Source organism: Pristis pectinata, chromosome 19, assembly GCF_009764475.1.
Source record: "Pristis pectinata isolate sPriPec2 chromosome 19, sPriPec2.1.pri, whole genome shotgun sequence".
Taxonomy (NCBI): domain Eukaryota; kingdom Metazoa; phylum Chordata; class Chondrichthyes; order Rhinopristiformes; family Pristidae; genus Pristis; species Pristis pectinata.
Window position 1 is genome coordinate 40,124,450 of NC_067423.1, and position 24,667 is coordinate 40,149,116.

General features: G+C 45.6%; 1 protein-coding gene across 1 annotated transcript in view; it reads left to right on the forward strand.

The window, feature by feature from the left end:
• The window catches only part of sspn (sarcospan (Kras oncogene-associated gene)), a 43,108-nt gene extending 18,856 nt beyond the window's left edge, over positions 1-24,252 (forward strand). The window contains exon 3 of the mRNA XM_052033812.1: positions 21,244-24,252. Coding sequence (XP_051889772.1) covers positions 21,244-21,321 — 78 coding nt within the window. The 3' untranslated portion in view covers positions 21,322-24,252. The remainder of the gene's footprint in view (positions 1-21,243) is intronic.
• Positions 24,253-24,667: the final 415 nt, after the last annotated feature.

A 24,667-nucleotide genomic window follows, 5' to 3' on the forward strand; every position in this document is an offset into this window, starting at 1 on the left:
ATTCAGGAAGGGACCAGGAACCTCGAGGCAGGGGGCACACAGAAGCCCCGTGAAAATGGTGGAAGGAGCAGACCGCCCGCCCACATTCCCCTCCCACCCTTGCCCCGTCAGGTACCTCCTGCCCCATTTGTGGAAGGGTCTGTGATTCCCATATCGGCCCATCCGTCACCTCGGAATCGGAGCGGGGACAATTCGCCCTGATCCCCTAAGAAGGATAAAGAATTGAGCATTGATTAAGGGATAGGAAATAACGAATTGGAACAAGATGGATTGTCTTTAGGTTGGAGGTTGCTGTGAAGAGTGTGTCTCAGGAGCTCTAGCTATTGGCACTCTTAATGCAAGATGAAGGAATTGAGTGTAATATCAAGATGTTTGATGATGAAAAGAGATGGGTGGGGAATGAGCTCTGAGGAGGATGGGAAAGGCATGCCAGAGGATATAGACAGGTTAATGAAGTGGGTATAAGGGTGGCAGATGGAGTATAATGTGGGAAAATGTGAGGTTTTGCCACATATGATAGCAATGCAGCACATTTTTAACGACAAGCTATTAGCAAGCAGGTTTCCTTGTGTCCGAAGTAGAGGAAGTTGACGCGGTGGCTTGCTGAGCCAATGGGGAGGCAGGCAGCCTGTTAGCCTTTGATGCAATGGGTTTGCGGCACAAGAATAATGAAGTCTTGCTGGAATTGGTGTCAGGCTTTGGAGAGATCACACCTGCACATGTGTCCATTTGAGGCCCCAGAAATTAGATGGGACACTTTTGTCGTGGACTATATCGTTGCTAGGTTTCAAACCAGCACAAATTCAGATCCCCTGGAAAAAAACTAGCAAAGCTGGGTAAAATGAAGACTGGAACAGCATTAGGGTGTTTTAGGGCCAGAACCAGGGTCTGAAGTGAGAGCTGCTTGTTTCCCGATGACATGATTCTCACTTGTTTCCCGATGTGGTGTTTTGCTCCACACCACCTGAGAAGGACAGTGGTCCTTAAAGGCACAGTCCCCATGGCAGCCGGCAGCACACAGAATGGTTGCCATGGTGGAAAGAGAGAGGGGCTGCAGGGGAGACGGAGAGAGCTAGCAGATTCACTCAGCAGTCCAAGCACTAGACAGATGCTGAAGGCCTTCACACAGCAGACTGCAGAGCTCAACCTCAGCCTGTGAATACGTTGTCCTTGGAGATGTCCGGGTAGTATAGGTTGTATCCGGGAGTAGGCTCTTGGCAGATTCCTCCTGCCCAGAGTCCCTGACCCACTGTGTGTGGCCAGTCATGGACATAACATCTCTAGCACTGGACTGCTCCCAGCTGTGTCACTGCTCAGGAACCAATGGCATGAGAAACTCAGCACCTAAACACTGGAGAAATCACTCCCTCTTTTCCACCCTGTGAACACGTATCTTATTTCCTGACTACGTGGACCATTCAGCCCACAGAGTCCATGCTGTCTTATTCCCCCACTAATTTTTCCCTGTAATCTATTTTCCCCACATCCCTATAAACTCGGTCCAGACTCTACCACTCATCTACACACTAGGAGCAATTTACAGCTTTGATTTATCTAATCTGTGTAAACCATAGGTTGGGCCACAGGTGATGTCCAATTCTGAGTGCTGTATTACAGCGTTTCTGGGCAGGGAAGGTACAAATGTGATTTGAGAAGTAACCACTAATCCCGGAGATTGGAAGAGACACTGAGAAAATGGGCCACTTTTCAGGAGAACTGAAAGGGTTAAGGGATAGACTAACTCAAGTTTATGGATAGTCCTAAGGAGATGAATAACGAAAATTGTTTCCAAAGATCGGACACGTCTAAGGTCACCACTAAAAGAACAAAGCGATCCAAGGACAGATTTTTTCCAGAGAGGATTGATGGTATGCAGAATGCCAAATGAGAGAGAGTGGTGGGAGCACGTCCAGGAAAACTTTCAAAGAGAAGCAGATAAATATTCGAGAAAGAAAAACATTAGAAAAAGTGCGGGGTATTGTGGATTTTAACTGTAAAGGATGGAGCCAATGTAATCAGCTTTATTTTTAAAACATCTTTTGAATGGGAGTTTAAACCAAGACTTCTTCCTATGTCCTCAGCTAGACACTAAAGGTTGAAAAGCAGTATCTGATGAAGAGCAAGTGAGTTCTCTCTGGTGTCCCAGCCAATATGTCACGTCACTCTAACATGTTATTTGTGTCATTTATGGTTGTAAAATCTTGCAAATGGACTGCCTAATTTTTTCCCTTTACAACACTGACTACACTTCATTGGCTGTAATTCTCTTTGGGATGTACTGAGGTCCCCAACGATACTAAGTTATCCTTTTCTTCTCTCCAGCCTTCATCTCTTAACCAGCACCATAGATCAACTAATGGCCTGACTCTTATACTGATTAGTCAACTAGTGCAGACATTGTGTTTTTTCTACATAACAGATCACTACACACTAGCAAGCAATTTAGTGGATTTGAAGCACTTTCTTGGTGCTTTATTTCACTAACACTGCCTGGCTGACTTTGTTACAAGTGCACAGAACAAGAGGAAGCCCTTCAGCCCTAGAATATTGGTATTAGAATTGGTTTATTATTGTCACTTGTATCGAGGTACAGTGAAAAACTTGTCTTGCATACCGTTTGTACAGATCAATTCATTACACAATGCATTAAGGTAGTACAGAGTGTGTTGAAGTAGTACAGGGTATAAACAATAACAGAATACAGAGTAAAGTGTCCCAGCTACAGGGAAGTACATTGCAGGTAGACAATAAGGTGCAAGGTCAAACAAGGTAGATTGTGAGGTTAAGAGTCCATCTCATCGTATAAGGGAACGGCTCAATAGTCTTATCACAGTGGGGTAGAAGCTGTCCTTGAGCCTGGTGGTACGTGCCCTCAGACTCCTGTACCTTCTGTGCCAGCATTCGAGTTAGTCCCATACCATCTTCCCCTCCCCCTCCTTTCCCAACTCCCTGTGATGTTTTCCCTTTCAAGTACTTCTCCCATCTCTTTGAATTTCCAGCACCCCGTTGGGCAGTGGACCCCAGAGTCTAACCACACATTAGATGAGAAAGCTCCTCACCTTGCCTTTTGTTCTTTGGCCAATCATCTTAGATAAGGTATCTTTATTAGTCACATGTACATCGAAACTCACAGTGAAATACACCTTTTGCGTAGAGTGTTCTGGGGACAGCCTGCAAGTGTCGCCACACTTCCGGCGCCAACATAGCAGACCCCAACTTCCTAACCCGTACGTCTTTTGGAATGTGGCCCTTGGGTTACCAACCCTTCATCCATTGGAACAACCTCCCTTTATTTATCTAAACCTTCACAACGTTAAATGCCTCCACAAAATCTCTTCGCTTCCGTATGAGGAAGGACCCCAGCTTCTCCACACAATCCAAATAATTGGAATTCTTTATCCCTGAGAACGTTTCCATACATCTCTTCTGTACCTTGAGCAATGCTAAACCATTGAACAAATACTCCATCTGGGGTCAACTGGCTGATCTAATCTTTTACATGGGTTTAGCAAACTCTCCTGGCTTTTATTCAGTGTCTCTATGTGTATCTATAAGCTTTCTTACCTACTCTGTTAATTTGTCCTGCTACCTTTTCCATACAAGCACATTAAATTAGGAACAAAAGTAGGCCTCTCAGCCCTCAAATCTGCTCCGTCATTTGATATGATATTGGCTGATCTGATCGTAACCTCAACTCGATATTCCCGTCTAGCTCCAGGAACCTTTCACTTCCTTTTTTGCCAGGAACCGATCTCCCCTCTGCCTTAAAAATATCAAAGACTTTGCTTCCACTGCATTTGAGAAAGAGAGTTCCAAAGACTCATGAAACCTCATGATCCCCGTGAAGGGTTGTCCATTTGGGAGAGAGACGAGGGAAAGATTTTGCCTCCTCTCTCTCTCTCTCTCTCTCTCTCTCTCTCTCTCAAATGGACAGCCTTTTATTTTTAAACAGTGACCCCCTAGTTCTAGTCTCTCCCACAAGAGGAAACGTCCTCTCCACATCCACCCTGTCGTGAGCCCTCAGATCTTATACGTTTCAATCAAGTCACCTGTCACTGTTCTGAGCTCCAGTGGATACAAACCTAGCCTATCCAATCTTTCCTCATAAGACAATCTGCCCATTACAGTTATCAGTCTAGAACTGTTTTTAATCCATTTACATCCTTGCTGAAAGATGGAGACCAGTACTGCACACAGTACTCAGATGTGGTCCCACTATTACCCTGTATAAGTGAAGCAGAACCTCCCTACCTTCATATTCACTCCCCTTGCAATAAACGATAATAATCTGTTAGCTTTCTGAATTACTTGCCGTACCCACATACAGGCCTTTACGAATCTTGCACTGGATCACCCAGATCCGTCTGCACCTTAGAGTTCTGCAATCTCTCACCAGTTAGATAACATGCTTCTCTTTTGCTTGTCCTGTCAAAATGGACCATTTCTCATTTTTGCAGATTAAACTCCAATTGCCCACCCAGTTGACTATCTATATCCCCTTATAACATCTTTGTGTCTTCTTCACAACTTACTTTTCTACCTATCCTTGTGGCAGCAGATTTAGCAACCCACACCTTCAGCTCTTTCATCCAAGACATTTATATAAATTGTACATCGCTGGGGCCCCAGCACCAATCCCTGTGGCAAACCGCTTGTTACATCTTGCCCACCAGAAAAAGGCCCATTTATTCGACTGTTTCCTGTTAGCCTGCCAGTCTCCTACCTATGCCAATATGTTACCTCCTAAACCACCAGCTTTTCCTTTCCACAATAACTTTTAATGTGGCACCTTATCAAATGCTTCCTGGAAATTTAACTACAGAACTTCCATTGTTTTTTTTGATCCACAACATATTTTGTTCCTTCAAAGAAGTTCAATTGGTCTAATGTGATTTTCCTTTCACAAAACTATGTTGACTTTGGCTGATTACCTTGAATTTTTCTAAGTGCTCTGTTTATAACATCTTTAAAAAAAGCTTTTAACATTTCCCCAAAGACATTAGTTAAACAAACTCGCTTGCAGTTTACTGTTTTCTGTCTTCCTTCTTGAATAAAGGAGATGCGTTATCTAATTTGCAATCCAATGGAAACTTCCCTGTATCCAGGGAATTTTGAAAACCGACCCTTCAACTATCTTGAGAAACAAAGGACTGCAGATGCTGGAACCTAAATCTTCTAATATTGTTGCTCCACTGTGAAGTCTCTTCAAGGATGCCCACTTCGAAGAAGTTTTCTTCCTCTCTTCGACGGGAGCTTCGTGAGTCTCTCTCTCACTGCTGCACCTCTGTGATCTCCTCTGCTCTCCAGCTCCTCGACCATGCACTTGTATCTAGATTCCTTCAACTATCTCACCAGCCAGTTCCCTTAAGACCTGAGGCTGGTCCATCAGTCTGTCCACAGTTCTGCACAATTTGCTCAGTACCACTTCATCGACCAATGTAATTCTTCTCAGTTCCTCACGACCTTCCAACTTGTAGCTATTTCTGTGATGTTAATTGTATCCTCTACAGTGAAGACTAGTGCAAAGTACCTATTTAAGTCCTCCCCTGTCTCTTTATTTTCCATTATAAATTCCTTAGACTCAATTTCTGTGGAACCAACAACTTTCTATGGAACCAACACTCTTTGTTTACTCTTTTGTAACATCTATAGAAACTCCACCTGGGTTTTTATGTTTCCAGCTAGATATATCTTGTGCTCTAACTTTTCCTTTACAGGCCGTCCTGACTAGCGAACGGCATCCGTTTTTACAGACATCTTTGAGTCGATTTTGTCCATAAGTTGGAAAACACACAAAAATCACTCGATATGGTATCTGTACCGTGACAGTGTTGGAATGAATGGCATCAACAGCACACAAGACTGATAAGAAAGAACAATTACTAAAAGTGGAGAGAAAGAGGAAACTAGTTCTGCAGTTTGTAGGAACAAATGTTTGTCGGACTTTTGAATACAGGAGCTCGTTCGTCGGTACAAGTGTCTGCAAGTTGGGTGTTCGTAACTGGGAAATGGCCTATAATAATTTTCCAGTCATTCTTCACTGTCTTTCTCCTGATCTGCCTTACGCAATTATAGCCTTTTCCTTTAAGTGCGATACCACGTTCAACTTCTGAGGGCAGGTGACCAAGGCAGAAGTAGTGAGTGTGGCTGTTTAGCGGCCATCTGACTTTTATCTGCTGTATGTTCTCTTGATGTTTATTGCCGTTCTCCTCACAGCTTACCACACTTCAAAGCTTTCTTGTCATCTGTGGTGTGGAAATCCAAAATGATGTCCTGAACCTCAAAGTCAGTGTTGCCAGTTTATAGAAAGGATGTGATTCTAATAGAGGAAGTTCGGTAGCGTAGTGGTTAGTGCGACGCTATTACACTGCCAGCGATCGGGGTTCGATTCCCGTCGCTGTCTGTAAGGAGTTTGTACGTTCTCCCGTGTCTGCGTGGGTTTCCTCGGGGTGCTCCGGTTTCCTCCCCCATTCTAAAGATGTACAGGTAGGTTAATTTGGGTTTAAAATGGGCAGCGTGGACTCGTTGGGCCGGAAGGGCCTGTTACCACGCTGTAAATAAAATTCAAAAAAAAAATTTTTTTAAATTTAAGAAGTTCAAGAGACTGTTGTAGGACTGGAGAATTATAATTACAATAAAATTGAGGGACAGGCAAAGGCTGGGGTTCCTTTCTTTGGAACAAGAGAGACTGAAGGGAGATTTAATTGGATTTTACTAAATTAATCGAGGCCTAGCCAGGGGGGTAACAAGGAACAAGGGCCCAGAAATACCCCAAAAGCTGACATCGCACAGGCAAAAGTCACATGAACAAATTTTGCCGCATTACTCCGCAAGTTAACACCAGTTGTTACTAACGGTGGACTTGCCAGTTTGAGATATTTGTGTTTCCTGGTGCTGTTCCTCCGCTTCATTGACATCAACCCTCAAAATTCAAGTGACATCACTTGTTGACATCAGTTCAAGTGACGTCACTTTATGTCGCTTCATGATGCTTGTTGATGTCACTTCACTTGATGACATCAACACTCAAAATTCAAGTGACGTCACTTGAAGTAACATCACTTGTTGATGTCAAGTGACATCAACACTCAAAATTCATCCCCAGTAAGATTTCTGATCACATCGGTCTGAATCGCAGCTAGAAGGAATAGGCTATACTAACACTGAAGGCTTGAGGTGAATGTTGTTTAAAGGGTCAGCACATCTCTCCTACAAGTCATGGGTAGAGTGCCACACAGTTTTCTACCAAGCCAACCTCAAGCAGACTGATCTGAACTGGAGTTCCCGACACCTCGTCCCCGTCTGTCTTAGCAACTTCCCCTCGAAGTTACTTGGTCGAAAATGCCAGAAGAAATCCTACAAAAAGCGAAGAGGTTTCATCATCGTTGGATCAGAAATGGACAAACAAATACTGGGGAAAGACGTCTGAGCAAAGAGGTGGGACTCGTGGCAGGGAGTTGTCAAAGAGGAGTTGGTATGAAACTTTCATCATCTCCTTGATGTTGAAAGACATTGCAGTTGTCAAGTCCCCAGTCATGAGCATCAGGCTGGAAGCTGTGCTCCAGCCCCTGTTTGTTAGGGACTAGGGGTGTTGCACTTTGTCACAAGGAGCAGGGAATGCCCAGTCTTGCAGGTAATGGTTAAGTTATGGCATCCTTGGTGCCAGTAGGTACGGAGTCAGATCCGCCAGAGTTGGAAGTCTTGGTGTGTGTTTGCAAGTGCGCATGTGGGCATATATGAGCATGTGTGTTGGGATATGTGTATGATTGTGGGGGAACAAGGTAAGGAATCTGAGGCTTCTGTGCAGTGCACCTTGTGCTGTCATTCTACTACTACTCCCCATACACTCATGACTGCGTGTCCAGATTCTGCTCTAACTCCATTTACAATTTTGCAGATGATGCCACCATAGTGGGCTGTATCTCAAATAATGATGAGTCAGAGTACAGGAAGGAGATAAGAGAGCTTAGTGACATAGTGTCATGACAACAATCTTTCCCTCAATGGCAGCAAAACAAAAGAGCTGGTCATTGACTTCAAGAAAGGGGGCGGTGTACATGCAGCTGTCTACATCAATGGTGCTGAGGTCGAGAGGGTTGAAAGCTTCAAATTCCTAGGAGTGAACATCACCAATAGCCTGTCCTAGTCAAATCACGATGACACCACAGCCAGGAAAACTCTCCAGTGCCTCTTCTTCCTCAGGAGGCTAAAGAAATTTGGCATGTCCCGTTTGACACTCACCAATTTTTATCAATGCTCCAGAGAAAGCATCCTACCTGGATGCACCACAGCTGGTACGGCAACTGCTCTGCCCAGGACTGCAAGAAACTACAGAGAGTTGTGGACACAGCCCAGCACATCACGGACACCAGCCTCCCCTCCATGGACTCTGTCTATACCTCTCGCTGCCTTGGTGAAGCAGCCAACATAATCAAAGACCCCACCCACCCGGGTCATTCTCTCTTCTCTCCTCTCCCATCAGGTAGAAGATACAGGAGCCTGAGGGCACGTACCACCAGGCTCAAGGACAGCTTCTACCCCACTGTGATAAGACTATTGAATGGTTCTCTTATACGATGAGATGGACTCTGACTTCACAATCTACCTTGTTATGACCTTGCACCTTATTGTCTACCTGCACTGCACTTCCCTGTAGCTGGGACACTTTACTCTGTATTCTGTTATTGTTTTTACCCTGTACTACCTCAATCCACTGTGTAATGAATTGATCTGTACGAATGGTATGCAAGGCAAGTGTTTCACTGTACATCGGTACATGTGACAATAATAAACCAATATCAATACCATTGATGTTGAAAGGACAGTTGTCGTTCCAGCTCACCTCTGTACACACTGCTGCTTAATTCTGTGCCAACTGCAATTTAACATTCAAATGGTCCACAGGATTTCCTGTCGCTGTTTTACTGGCAGTTCCTATGTCCCAGCAGCAGCACCCCTGTGCTCGTTCCATTCCCTGTGCAAATAAGAACCCCGCATAGTGGAAATGAGGCCCAGATCAGATCAACCATGATCTTATTGAATGGCAGCTCCTTCCCCTAAGTCTTACGTTTGTACAGATGGAGTGATCTGGGTTTTGGATGAGTTTCAGTTTCTGAGCTGGAGGAGCACAGCTTTGCACAGGAGCAGAGCTCGTCACGTGTGGCTGAGAGGAGTTTGCAGCAGGAAGCTTGGTTCTGAACCACTTTGACAGCCACCGGTATGAGACTGGTACGTACAACCTGCTTCTCTCTGAACACAGTACAGAGGAGATGGGCAGGGGAAAAGTACATTCAACAGGGAATATATAGGATGTCTTTCACAACCTTGGGACATCTTGAAGCATCTTACAGCCAAAGGAATCATTTTGAAGTGTAGTCACTGTTACAAGGTCGACAGACATGGTCCCTCACACAGCATTGACTAAATGTGTGCCCAGGTAATCTGTTCTACTGACTTTGGTTTGTAGATATTGGCCGGGACATGAGAAGATCTCCCCTGCTCTTCCTTGCAATAGAGCTATGGAACCTGCACATCTCTCTGAGAGGACAGATGAGGCACCCATTTGCAGATGGATCTGAGCAAAGGCACCTCAATAGTCCTCGGACTGGAAGGTCAGCCGGGATTTTGTGCACCGGTCTCTGATGTGGGACTGGGATCTGTGAGCATCGACCGTACCGGTGCTGGGAACCTTCCACCGCCCGATCTCACCTGCCCTCAGAGCGCGCTCCTTGCCGCACTGTGTTCCTTGTCACTCAGAAGGCGGCTCCCTGCCGATTGGTGAGGTCCAATGTTGCACGGGCCCCCTCTGAGAAGCTCCGCCCCCAGGATTGCCTCGACACTCTGTGTGGCCCCCACCCCCAGGATCACGAGCTTAATACTTGTCAATGTATTTGGCATTCATAAAACACAAATACGCACTGAAACTGTTAAAATACTATTACAACTATTTCAAACAACATTAAAAAGCACTGGAACACAATTAAAAGCAAATACATTTAGATCAAATAAAGAGGTAATTACCCTTCTCCCCAATGTCACTTCTTCCCGCTGAGAATTTGCAAAAGTCTTCAAAGTTGAACTTGGTGAAAAGTCCTGGGTATCCTGGACGTTAAACAGCCAAACAGAAGGCGACAAAGTCAAACAGCATGGAAACAGGCCCTTCGGCCCAACTCATCCATGCTAACCAAGGTGCCTGTCTGAGATAGAGAGTCATAGAGCAATACAGCACAGATACAGGCCCTTCAGCCCAACCAGTCCATGCCGACCACAGTGCCCACCCAGCTAGACCCAACTTCCTGCGTTCGGCCCATATCCCTCCAGGCCCCGCCCCTCCGTGTACCTATCCAAGTGCTTCTTAAATGACACTATTGTACCTGCCTCAACCACTTCCTCTGGCAGCTCGTTCCATATACTCACCACCCTCTGCGTGAAAAAGTTATCCCTCGGGTCCCTTTTAAATCTTTTCCCTCTCACCCTAAACCTATGCCGCTAGTTTTGGACTCCCCTACCCTGGGGAAAAGACTGTTACTGTCCACCTTATCAATGCCCCTCATAATATTAACCACATCTATAAGGTCACCCCTCATTCTCCTATGTTCCAAAGAATAAAGACCCAGCCCAGCCAACCTCTCCCTATAACTCGGGCCCTCTTGTCCTGACAACATCCTTGAAAATCTTTTCTGCACTCTTTCCAGTTTAACCACATCTTTCCTACAACAGGGTGACCAAAGCTGTACACAGTGCTCCAAGTGTGGCCTCACCAACGACTTACACAGCTGCAACATAATGTCCCAACTCCTGCACTCAATACCCTGACGAAGGCCAGGCCTTTCTCACCACTCTGTCTACCTGTGACACCACTTTCAACAAATATGCACTTGCACTCCTAGGTCCCCCTGTTCCATTACACTCCCTAGCGCCCTACCATTCACAGTATAAGTCCTGCGCTGGTTTGACTTTCCAAATGCATCACCTCACACTTACCTGTATTGAACTCCATTTGCCACTCCTCGGCCCACTTCCATAACTGATCAAGATCCCCCTGTAATCTACGATAACCTTCTTCACTGTCAACAGCACCTCCTAATTTCATGTCATCTGCAAACTTACTGATCAAGCCTTGTGTAGTCGTGTCTAAATCATTCATGTAAGTAACGAATAACAAGGGTCCCAATACCAACCCCTGCGGCACACCGCTGGTCACCAGCCACCATTCCGAGAAACAACCTTCAACCACCACCCTCTGCTTCCTACCTCCGAGCCAATTTTGAATCTACCTGACTAGCTCTCCCTGGATTCCATGGGACCCAACCTTCCAGACCAGCCTGCCATGCGGGACCTTGCCGAAGGCCTTGCTGAAGTCCAAATAGGCAACATCCACTGCCCTACCCTCATCTACCCTTTTGGTTACCTCTTCAAAAAACTCTAAAAGACTCATCAAGCACGACTTTCCACGCACAAAGCCATGCTGACTCCTCCTAATCAGACTCTTGTCTATCCAAGTGGTGGTAGATCCTGCCCCAATGAATTGGTCCCATTTGCCCACATTTGGCCCATAATCCTTCGAAACCTTTCCTATCCATGTACCTATCCAGATGTCTTTTAAACATTATAATTGTACCTGCGTCTACAGCTTCCTCTGGCAGCTCGTTCCATATACCCACCACCCTCTGTGTGAAAAAACTGTCCCTCACATCCCTTTTAAATCTTTCACCTTAAGTCTGTCTTTAAGCCTTGTGCAGTAAGTTTTTAACTCCCTTACCCTGGGATAAAGACCGTGATCATTCACTTATCGATGCCCTCATTTTACAAACCTCTACTAGGTCACCCCTCAGCCTCCTGCACTCCAGGGAAAACAGTCCCAGCTCAATCAGCCATTCCTTATAACTCAAGCCCTCCAGTCCAGATAACATACTTATGAATCTTTTCTGCACCCTTTCCAGCTTAATGACATCCTTCCTATAGCTGGGTGACCAGAACTGCACACAATACCCCAAGTGTGGCCTCACCAACATCTCGTACAGTGTTACATGATGTCCCAATTCCTGTACTCAAGTGTCCTGACCAATGAAGGCCAGCGTGCCAAATGCTCTCTTCATCACCCTGTCTACCTATGTCGCCCCTTTCAGGGAACTATGTACACGTACCTCTAGGTCACTCTGTTCTACGACACTCTCCAGAGCCCTACTATTTACTGTGTATGCGTTGCCCTGGTCCATCTTCCCAAAATGCAACAATTCGCACTTGACCGAGTTAAACTCCATCTGCCGTTCCTTGGCCAACTTTCCCAGTTGATCTAGATCGTGTTGTAGTCTTAGATAACTTTCTTCACCGTCCACTATACCACTAATTTTCGTATCATCCACAAACTGGAATCATTGAATGGCCAAACAGAAGACCATGGAGTCAAAGAGTCAAATCCCATTCGGCACGTCAAATTCCATAGCACAGCCCCTTTAAGAAACAGTTTGCACTCAGCAGTCTGTGTTGATTAATGATCGCTAGTGTGGGAATTTGACCTTTAAATGGTGAGGCCTCATTAATAGACTGGAATTGGCACAGTCCCTGACAGATATGGGCTGAGCTCAGACAGACAGAAAGCCTGAGGCCTAACTTCACCATGGGCTGCAGGGCAAGACAGGAGACAGTGATTCAGTGGTGAGGCTCCATGCTGCCCATTGCTGTCTCCACTGACTGCCTTGTGTCACAGCCCAGAGTGAATTTACAGCTTTTGTCCCTGTGAGAAAATGAGTTTGGAAAATGCTTCACAAGTAGGGATAGTGTGCAGATCTTTGACAGCTGGCTGGCAAAGGTTGGTACTAGATAGGCATCGTCGCCTTTAGAGCCCACAGCCTGGCAGAGGACTTGGGCAACTTCCCAGAAATGCACTTGGGATGGTGAGGAGCTTTCTTCCCTGAAATGCCAGGTTCCAGTTGGGGTAATAGGGGAGCAGTTGTGTTACTGGAGAGATCCACAGGCCTGGTCACTGGGTGAAAATAAAGGACCATCAACGTAAGACAGAGCAATTTTTATTTCCTCTCAGAGGGTTGAGAATCTTTGGAACTCTCTTCCCCAAAAGTCAGTGGTAGCAGAGTCTTTGAATATTTTTATATTAGAGGCAGATAGATTTTTGATGAACAACGGAGTGAAGGTAGAGTTGAGATTACAGTCAGGCACGGTAGGGTAGTGGTTAGCATGACGCTATTACAGCCCCAGTGACCTGTGTTCAATTCCGGCCGCTGTCTGTAAGGAGTTTATACGTTCTCCCCGTGTCTGCGTGGGTTTCCTCCGGGTGCTCCGGTTTCCTCCCACATTCCAAAGACATACGGGTTAGGAAGCTGTGGGCATGCTATGTTGGTGCCAGAAGCGTGGCGACACTTGTGGGCTGCCCCCAGAACACTCTACGCAAAAGGTGCAGTTCACCGTGTGTCTTGATGTACACATGACTAATAAAGATATCTTCAGCCACAATCCTATTGAGTGGCAGACCAGGTTTGAGGAGCCGAATGGCCAACTCCAGCTCCTAATTCATATGTACAGTAGAACTCCGATAATCTACCATCCGATTGCTTGGAAATCCCGATGGTCTGGTATCTCTGGAAAGGGACAATGCTGGTCCTCAAGTTGATGTCCTAAATTGGGGGAAGGCTGCTTCCAATTAGTGTAAGAGAGGACCTGGCAGAAGTAGATTGGGAGCAGTTACTTGTGTGTAAAACGATCCCTGACAAGTGGTAGTCTTTTAGTAAGGGTTGAGGACCAGCATGTTCCAGTAAGGATAGAAGGCAAAGATGGCAAGATTAGGGAACCTTGGATATCAAAGGATGTTGGAGGTTTGATTAGGAAAACAAAGGAAGCATATGACAGGTATAGGCAACTGGAATCGAGTGAATCCCTTGAGGAATAAAGACGGTGTAGGAGAGAAGTCAAGAAAGAAATTAGGGGGAAGAAAGGGCTAGGATATATATTTAAAAGAATCCGAAGACATTTTATGTATATCAGGAGTAACCAAGAGAAGAGTGAGTCCCCTTATGGACTCTGTGTGTGAAGACAGGCGATGTGGACGAGGTCTTATATGAATACTTCACCAAGGAGAAGGATGTTGAAGATTGTGAGTTCAGGGAGGGATATTGGGATAAGTTTTTCACTGTACCTCAGTACAAGTGACAATAATAAACCAATACCAATATTGATAGTCTGAAGCATGTCAATATTAAGAAGGAGGTGTCAGATGTCATGGGATGCATAAGGGTTGCTAAATCCTCAGGTCCGGATGAGATCTATCCCAGGTTGCGATGGGAAGAAAGGGAGGAGAGAGCTGACGCCCGAACAGAGAATTTTGCATCTTTGTCAGTCACGGGTGAGGTGCCAGAAGACTGGAAGATAGCTAATGTTGTTCTTTTAAGAAGAGCGGCAGGGATAAACCAGGTAACTACAGGTATATAAGGTAACTATAAGATAATTATTTATGTCAATGGAAGGGAAATTATTGGAGAAAATTTTAAGGGATGGGATTTATATACATGGCAGGGGCTGATCAGGGACAATCAGCATGAGAGAAATCCTGCCTCATTAATCTGATTGATTTTTGACGACATAACCAAGGAGATTGCTGAAGGCAGGGTGGGAGACATTGTCTATATGGACTTTAGTAAGGTACTTGACTAGGTACCGATTGGTATGCTGGTCCAGAGTGTTAAGGAACGTGGGACCCAAAGGGAGGTGGTGAATTGGATCCACGACTGGCTTGGTGATAGGGGACTGGTGGAGGGATGCTGTTCAGATAGGAAGTCTGTGAGCAGTGGTGTACCGCAAGGATCGGGGCTGAGACTGTTTGTGATATATATTAACAACTTGGATATGAATTAGGAGGTATGGATGGTAAATTGGCAGATGCCACAAAAGTTAGTGGTGTTGTGGATAGTGTCTAAAGCTACAGCAGGATATTGAGCAGATAGAAAGTTGGGCAGAGCGTTGGCAGACGGAATTTAATCCTGACAGGTGATGCTTTTTGGGAAGTCAAATAGGGGTAGAACATTGGTATTGGTATTGGTTTATTATTGTCACTTGTACCGAGGTACAGTGAAAAATTTGTCTTGCATACCGTTCGTGCAGATCAATTCATTACACAGTGCATTAAGGTAGTACAGGGTAAAAACAATAACAGAATACAGAATAAAGTGTCACAGCTACAGGGAAGTGCATTGCAGGTAGACAATAAGGTGCAAGGTCATAACAAGGTAGATTGTGAGGTCAAGAGTCCATCTCATCGTATCAGGGAACTGTTCAATAGTCTTATCACAGTGGGATAGAAGCTGTCCTTGAGCCTGGTGGTATGTGCCCTCAGGCTACTATATCTTCTGCTTGATGGGAGAGGAGAGAAGAGAGAATGACCTGGGGTCTTTGATTATGCTGGCTGCTTCACCAAAGCAGCGAGAGATTTTTGACAGATGTATAGTAAATGGTAGGACAGTAAGGAATGTTGATGAATAGAGGGACCTTGGGGTTTAAGTCCCTAGTTCCCTGAAATTGGCAACAAAGGTAGATAGGGTGGTGTCGAAGGCATATGTTATGGTTGCCTTCGTAGGTCAGGGCATTGAATATAAAAGTTTGGATGTTATGTTGCAACTTTACAAAAAACTGGGTAACACTACCCTCACCCAGCCAGTCCGTAGCTGTGACCAGTTCCATCCCAGTGCTGGTTGGAATCCTGAATACCAGGGAAAGGAAGACATGAGTGGGAATAGTCTATCTCCCCCCAAAATATCACCTCCCAACGGGCCAGAGCATGAATGGGGAAATATCAAGGACGTGTTTGAAGGGAACTGCGATTATCATGGGAGATATTGATCGGATGAACCAAACTGGCAAGGAAAAGACTTTGCGGAACGTGTCAGGGATTGCTCTGTAGAGCAGTACATTGCAGAGCCTACCCGAGAATGCGGTATTTTAAATTTGGTCTTGTATAATGAGGAAGGGTTAATAAGGGATCTTGTGGTTAAACGTCCCCGAGGGGGTAATGACCACAATATGATCGAATTCCAAATGCAGTTTGAGGATGAACATCATAGGTCCCTAATCAGTGTCTTCAATTTAAGTAAGGGCAATTATAATGGCATGAGGGAGGAGTTGTCTAAGGCAGACTAGGTAAACCAGCCAAGGCTCTGTTCAGAAGGGGAACAGTGGCTGATATTCAAACAGCTGGTCTGTAATGCTCAGCAAGAGTTTACCCCAATCAGAAAAAGAGATTCCATGAGAAAGGCACAATTCCTGGTGAACAATGAATTTTGAGAGAAACCTTACATGCAGTGTGCGAACAAACAGCGAAAGTTTCTGTGCATATATAAATAGGAAGAGGATGCTAATGTAAGTAATGGGCCTCTAGAGAACGAGGCTGGTGAATTAATGACAGCAAACAAAGAAATGACAGATATGTTGAATAAATTTTTTGCATCAGTCTTCACTGTGGAAGACATTGCTAATATCTCTAAGATATTGAACGGACTAATTTCAAATAAAATGGTAGAAATTACAAAAATCCCAGTTACAAGGGATAAAGTATTAGAGAAACTTGGGGAAGGTGATAAAGGTGGACAAGTCACCAGGACCCAATGGACTGCACTATAGGGTTTTAAAGGACGGCAGCTGTGGAGGGAGATGGACAGTCAACATTTCAGGTCGAGACGCTTCTTCAGGACTGGAAAGAAGGAGGGGAGATAGCTGGTATAAAAGGGTGGGGGGGGGGAAGCGAGAGCTGATGGGTGACAGGTGAGTTCAGGAGAAAGGGGAAAGATAGGCAGGTGGGGGAGGGGGGAGTGGGGATGATGTAAGAAGCTGGGTTAATATAAACTTAAATTAACAGAAATTATACATAACTTACACAGTAAAATAAACATAATGACATTGGTCCAATTATACTAGAGAAACAAAGGACTGCAGGTGCTGGTATCTAGGTGAAAAACACGATGATGCTGGAGGAACTCAGCAGGCCAGGCAGCATCTGTGAAGAAAAAGCGGGCGGTCAACGTTTCGGGTCAGGACACCTTCCTGACCCAAAATGTTGACCGTCTGTTTTTCTCCACGGATGCTACCTGGCTTGCTGAGTTCCTCCAGCATCGTTGTGTTTTTTATCATGACATTAGTGCACGTTGAGAGAGACAGAAAGAAATACAGTCCGAGGCAGTGTTAAGGTTTTTTCAGTCGTTCAAGAACCTGACGGCAGTGGGGAAGAAGCTGTTGTTGAACCTTGAGGTGTGGGTCTTCAGGCTCTTGTACCTCCTGTCTGGTGGCAGCATCGAGAAGAGGGCATGGTCCAGATGGTGGGGGGCCCTTAATGATGGATGTCACCTTCCTGAGACATCGCCTCTTGTAGAGGTCCTCAATGGTGGGGAGAGCTGTACCCGTGACGGAACTGGCCGAGTCCACCACTCTCTGTAGCCTCTTGCGATCCTGTACCTTGGAGTTTGCATACCAGGCCGTGATTCAACCAGTCAGAATGCTTTCCGCTGTACACCTGTAGAAGTTTGTCAGTCTTTGAGAAGGATAGCAGAGAGAGGACACAATTTTCCCGAGGTATCTAGAGAGGGGCTTATAGGCATGGACAGGCATGCTGAGGCTGGTGATGGGGGCTTCTATAAAGCCAGCTGTCAAGTGAGTCTGGACAGAGGAAAGTGAATGAGCTGCAGCCACACCCTTCGGTGAGCTTCCTAGTGCTAGATGGTTGTCCGCACTCACATGCTACTGACTGCACTCTGGAGAGAGTGGAGCTCATTATACCAGGAATCAGAAAGCAAGAAAATTGTACATGCTGGAAATTTGAAATAAAAAGAGAAATTCTTAGGAGGAACTGAGGAACTACGGAAATTCGGCATGTCCCTGATGACTGTCACCAGTTTTTACAGATGCACCATGGAAAGCATCTGATCCAGGTGCATCACGGCTTGGTATGCCAACTGCTCTGCTCAATACCGCAAGAAACCGCAGAGAGTTGTGGACACAGCCCAGTCCATCACACAAACCAGCCTCGTCTCCATAGAGACACGAGAGGCTGCAGATGGAGGAACACACAAAGGGCTGGAGGAACTCAGCAGGTCAAACAGCATCTGTGGGGGGAAATGGACAATCGATGTTTCGGGTCGAGACCCTTCATGAAGGGTTTTGCCTGAATTTGCTGAATTACTCCAGCACTTTGTGTGTTGTTCCCCTCTGTTGACTCTGCCTACACTTCCCGCTGCCTTGGGAAAGCTGCCAACATAATCACGGACCCCTCCAACCCTGGACATTTCTTTCTTCTCCCCCCCCCCCCCATCGGGCAGGAGATACAAAAGCTTGAAAGCACGTACCACCAGACAGTTTCTATCCCACTGTTATCAGACTCTTGAACGGATCTCTTATACACTAAAGATGAATTCTTGATCTACCTCGTCGTGGCCCTTGCACTTTATTTGTCTACCTGCACTTTCTCTGTAACTGCAACACTAAATTCTGCATTCTGTTTTCTTTAATTATTACCTCAATGCACCTATGTATGGGTGCCACAGTAGCTATTACAGCGCCAGCGACCAGGGTTCAATTCCTGCCACTGTCTATAAGGAGTTTGTACGTTCTCCCCGTATCTGTGTGGGTTTCCTCTGTGTGCTCTAGTTTCCTCCCACGTTCCAAAGACGTACGAGTTAGGAAGTTGTGGGCATGCTATGTTGGTGCCGGAAGCGTGGCGACACTTGCGGGCTGCCCCCGGAACACTCTACGCAAAAGATGCATTTCACTGTGTGTTTTGATGTACATGTGACTAGTAAAGATACCTCATCTTACGATCTGCCTGGATGGCATGCAAAACAAAGTTTTTCACTGTATCTCGGTACAAATAACAATAATAAACCATTTCCAATAACTTGCTTCCACCCTGGTTCTCTGGGTCCCAAGGTGGCTGATGAGGTCAGTGTGGGACCCGCAGACTCCCACAGCTGGGGCAGAAGGTGCCTGATGATGTGAGCAGGTGGGTAGTTTGTGAGGTGGTGTGTCACCTACGCTGGGCTCCTGATGGAGAAACTCAAGGTTCTCTTGGCTGCTCCTTCATCTTCAGTGGTCATGGGCCGGGGATTTCCAAATCTGTGGGGATGTTATCACTTCTACAAGGAGACTTTGAGAACATCCTTGAGTTATTACCACTGTCCTGGAAATCTCTTGCCGTGATGGAGCTTGGAGTGGAGTGTCTATTTTAGGAACTGGTGCCAGACATGTGATGAATGTGGGCAGTCCAACAGAGCCAACTGAATGTAGTTATGGTCATGATGTTGGAGGGCTATGTGGGAGGGAAGGATTAGATAGATCTTAGATCAGGATAAAATGTTGGCACAACATTGTAGGCCAAAGGGCCTGTACTGTGCTGTAATATTCTGTGTTGGCCTACAGAGGATGTTGATGTTGTTTTCAAGTCAAGTCGAGTTTATTGTCATGTCCACAAGTCCGGTGAGCTATGGGTACAAGGAAAAACTAGCTTGCAGCAGCATCACAGGCACGTAGGTACAGACAGCACACAGAACATAAATTATGCAATATAGTGAAGAAACGGACTGCAAAACAAGACATTATTGCAAAAAAAAACACAATTGGAGACAAGTCCATGGTAGTGCAAGAGGTGGTCCGTAGTGTTCCGTTGCTGAGGTAGGGTTCGGGTTGTGCAGGTCGGTTCAAGGACCTGATGGTTGAAGGGAAGTAGCTGTTCCTGAACCTGGTGGTGTAGGACTTCAGGCTTCTGTACCTCCTGCCTGATGGTAACAGCGAGAAGAGGGCGTGACCCAGATGGTGGAGATCTTTGCCTGTTGTACTGGTGGAATTGAGGGACTTTTAGAGAGACAGCATTGATGGCATGTTTCCAGTACTTTGAGATGCTTTCTATAGATGGTCCATATCCCAGGATCATACAGGAGGAGAGGGAACACTGTTGCCCATGAGTTGCAGATTTGTACAGCACAGAAGCAGATCCCTCAGCCCACTATCTCTGCACCAACTATCAAGCACCCAATTTAAACTAATCCCATTTTATTCTCCCCACATTCCCTAAAACTCACCTGAGACTGACTACGTGCATTTCCCCCGGGTGCTCCGGTTTCCTCCCACATCCCAGAGGTGTGCGGGTTGGTAGGTTAATTGGCCGCTGTAAGTTACCCCTGGTGTGTAGGTGAGAGGTAGGGTGTGGGAGGGAGTTGGTGGGAATGTGGGGAGAATGGGTTACGGGGAAAATTAATGGGGCGACGGCGTGCTCTGTGAGGCAGCATAGATTAGGTGGACCAGAATATCCTCCTATTTCATACCCCCTCCCGCTTCCCCAGAAGAGTATCTTCCATCAACAACTCCCAAACCAGCATCCCCACACCACCGAGAGATCAGGGCAACTGGAGCTTGGGAGCACCTCCAAGTCCATCTCCAAGTCACAGCTTGTGCATTTGTGAACCACTCCTTTATTATCCCTGGATCAAATGCTCCCTAACAGCATTGTGCAAGTATCTTCAAGTAGAGGACCCATCAGCACCAGCGTAAAGGAGGGGCAGTGAACGCCAGTCTGAAAACGCATAGGCCCCAGAATAGCCTCCTCAAAGATCGTACGTGATTCTATTAGATCACAGCTCCCTAGTTCCCCAACTCCCTGCAAAAGGGAATATTAAAGCAATGATAAGTTAAAAGGCAGGCACGGTAGTGTAGCAGTTAGCACAATGCTTTACAGTGCCAGTGACCCGGGTTCAAATGAATTAGAAAATGAATTAGTATGTGTGGAGTCTTATTCTTTTGAGTTTTAATTTGCATTGGAGATCACATAATATTAAGCTCTTAAATTAACACATTTCTTTCCCCACTTTTCATTCCATCCTCTTTATTTCACTCTTGGTCCAACCTTTCTTTCCCTCTCTTCATTTCTCTCTCCAAACCTCATTTGAATTGAATTCGGTAGCGTGGCGGTCAGCGTAATGCTATTACAGCGCCAGCGACCCGGGTTCAATTCCTGCCGCTGTCTGTAAGAAGTTTGTACGTTCTCCCCATGTGTCTGCGTGGGTTTCCTCCGGGTTCTCCAGTTTCCTCCCATATTCAAAGACGGACGGGTTAGGAAGTTGTGGGCATGCTGTGTTGGTGCCGGAAGTGTGGCGACACTTGCGGGCTGCCCCCAGAACACTCTACGCAAGAGATGCATTTCACTGTGCGTTTCAATGTACATGTGATTAATAAAGATATAAATGTGCTTTCCATCCACAGCTGATCTACTTTCTTGCTCTGCACCCTTGGCCTGATACTTTGTATCTCAGCCGTGGCTTTCGCTGGTTATCATTATAATCAGATCACAAATTCACCTGCCAGATGAAACTCAGAACACTGCGTCTGCAAACAGGATCCAGAGGATCAGATAGCTCGGACCTTTCACTACAGTGACGTGCCTGACTGCGACTCTGTCACCAGCACCATCAAACTCTACCTGTTGCTACAGATGGTTCTGAACTTGACCCTCGCGCTCGTCTGCCTCCTGGGCTGCTACGTGATGTGGAAGGACAGATACCAGGTGTTTTTTGCCGGCCTCCATTTCCACCCCTTTAAGACCACCAGCCAACAGCAGCAGAAGGTGTGAATAACCCACTCAGGATGGTCTGCCACGGAATCCTGGTGCACAAGTCTGCCACAGATAAGAAATTACTCCAGTATTAAACACGTTCAAAACTAGACTTTGCTTACAAAAGAGTGTGCAATTTTGAGAATGTGCTACTTATGCAAGAAAGTGTGCTTTAAGGAAGTAAAGGAGTCATATTTTTGCAGGCGTCTATTAGCTTTATGCTGGTGTTCAGGTGGGTTGTCCGTTACAGTATTGTGCTTCCATGCAACAACTAACAAGGAAACTGCTCTGGCTTCCACTTTGCTCTTAACACCTCATGAGGATTTTTTTAAAATAATGGATTAAATTGTAAGATGTTAACTGATGTTGGCTTTAAATGCAATCAGAAAGCAAAAAAGGCAGATGCTGGACATCTGAAATAGAACCAGAAAATGCTGGAAATACTCAGAAATCGGGGTAGCATCTGTGGAGAGAGAAATGGAGTGAACGTTTTTGGGGCAGTAGAACTTCTTTGGCAGATGCTGGACAAGCGAGAAACAAGCGTGTTTTAAGTTGCAGGGACGGGCAGGGGCGGAGACCAAGGTTGTCCGGGTGACCCAAGACTGTCCTTGGGAAGTAAAGGCTAATAGCAACTGCAGCTCACCGCCCCAGCATATTTCTCCTTCTCTCCTCTGTCCCCACTGACCTCCCTCTCCTTACACTCCTTCAGACAGATCAGTTATAACCTACGAACATTCATTTCCCTCGCGTCTCCTGGACAACCTCAGTTTCTACCCTGTCACAGACACGGCCTCTGTCCCCTCCCCGGATTAAAACACCCTTGTTTTCTCCCTTTTCCAGTTCTGACGAAGGGTCTTTGACCTGAAACGCTAAACACTTGCTTCTCTCTCCACAGATGCTGCCCGACCCGCTGAGTGGTTCCAGCATTTTCTCTTTCTTATTTTAGATACGAAATGCCTTTGGCACTGTGCAGTTAAAGGACATGGGGATCTTCTCAGGGAGATCCTGAACTCCACTGGTTCCTGCAGCATACCACAATGCAGAGAATGATTTATGTCCTAAACTTCAAAATGGTTTTAATTAAGGTTTTTATTTTATGATTTTCATTATTTTCTCCCAATTAATGTTAAGTTTTATTCTCTCCGCTTTGACCTCTTCCCTATTATTTGCCAGCAGATCAAAATGGGCTGGTGGTCTCCTCACCGATGCCCTCATTGGCAGCCCTGATGTCCATCCCCTGCTCCCCACCCTCACCAGCGGGGAGTGGTTGGTTCCATTCCTTGCTGGCTGGAGTAAGGTCGGGACTCAGTGGGTAAGAGTCGTGGGTGACGCCCAGTTACACGCCAGCACTTAGTGGCACTGTTTAAAGCACCCATACCCATCCCAGCATTAACAGGACTGCATCAGAGGAACACAGTGATGCAGTGGGTAAAACTGTTGCCTCACAGCTGCAGTGACCCGGGTTCGAACCCGACCCCCGGTGCTGTCTGCGAGGAGTTTGCACATTCTCCCTGTGACCGTGTGGGTTCTCTCAGGTGCTCCAGGTTCCCTCTGGAACACTGGAAAGATAGCTCATGTGTGTCTCAGAACGGACCAATTCAAATCACCCTTGGTGCAAGATCCCATTATAATTTGAGATAAGAAGATAAACTAATGTGAAACTGATTTAGTATGAGCCTTCACACGATACCATCTGTGCCTTTCAACTGCTGGATCGTTTTCTGGACAAGCACTTGGACAGATGCCTGGGAATCTGGGAAAGAAAAGGCATTGCGCACCCACGCACATCAAGATCTCAAAATGCACAGTTCACTGTGTCTCAGAAAGTGCCCCCAATATAAGGAGGTGTGCAGGCAGACTTGAATGAGCAAAAGCAATATGAAATGGTTATCTACAATGGTTAGAAAAAGTGAATTGGAGGTCAGAAAGAACTGTAACCACCTCCCGCGGAACGAAACCCGAGCCATGCACGTTTATAACCTGACTATTTCTGTTTGTTAATAAGGTCGAGGGAGTTATTTCATAGGCTGGGAGTGGCCTGGGGTGCAGAAGAGGGGGATCACTCAGAGCAGGGACAATGTCAATCCCAATTTTTTAATATAAAACTACGTATTTTAACAAGGAGGATGTTTAACTGAAACAACAAGGAACATGTGGAATACACATATCTGGTACAAAATAAATCCATGCATGCAGTTACTTTCTTCTGAAGCCCGTGGAACAGTAAGGGAACATCTACAAATTAATACAAAGCCACTGTACTCTTGCAGTAACTTGGCTGTATTGCATTTTCAAAGGTTTTGAAACAACACTTTCTTGCTTTAACATATAATCATTGGTTTTCTGTTAGTGTATCTGAATTTAAATGTTTTTTGTATTGCAGGTTCCTTACTGTTTTCAGATGTATAACACATATTATACAAGACATGATATACTTTCAGTTTTGTTTGCAAAGCACTGCCCAAATATTTTGACCCTCTCGTTGGGTTGCTTGTGTGATATATTAATAGTCAATATCCTACCAAAATCTGATCTTTCTCTGGACTTTACATGTAAACATTAACCTCTGTTGAAGCAATTTTCTATACAATCTTTGTGTTAAAAAGATTTATTTTCTCTCTACAATATTTATAAAAATAATAAAGTATCTATATATGGCACCCTGCTGTTGGATGTATTTTGGCCTTGACTCATCTCATTCCGCTCCCTGTAGGTCTGGCTGCTGTGTGGGGTATTAGGGACATTCAATGGCAAGGCAGTGCTTAAAATTAATTGGTTACATAACCGCATGCTCCCTGCACACGCTGTAACCTGAGCAATGGCATTATCTGTAACCTGTGCTCTGTTTGCCTCCACTGTCCTCAATGCCCAACTCACTCCGAGTCTTCCTTAAGTCTCCAATTCTCATTGAGTTATTGGTATTGGTTTGTTATTGTCACTTGTACTGAGGTGCAGTGAAAAAACTTGTCTTGCACAGATCAATTCATTACACAGTGCACTGAGGTAGTACAGGGTAAAAACAATAACAGAATACAGAGTAAGGTGTCACAGCTACAGGGAAGTGCATTGCAGGTA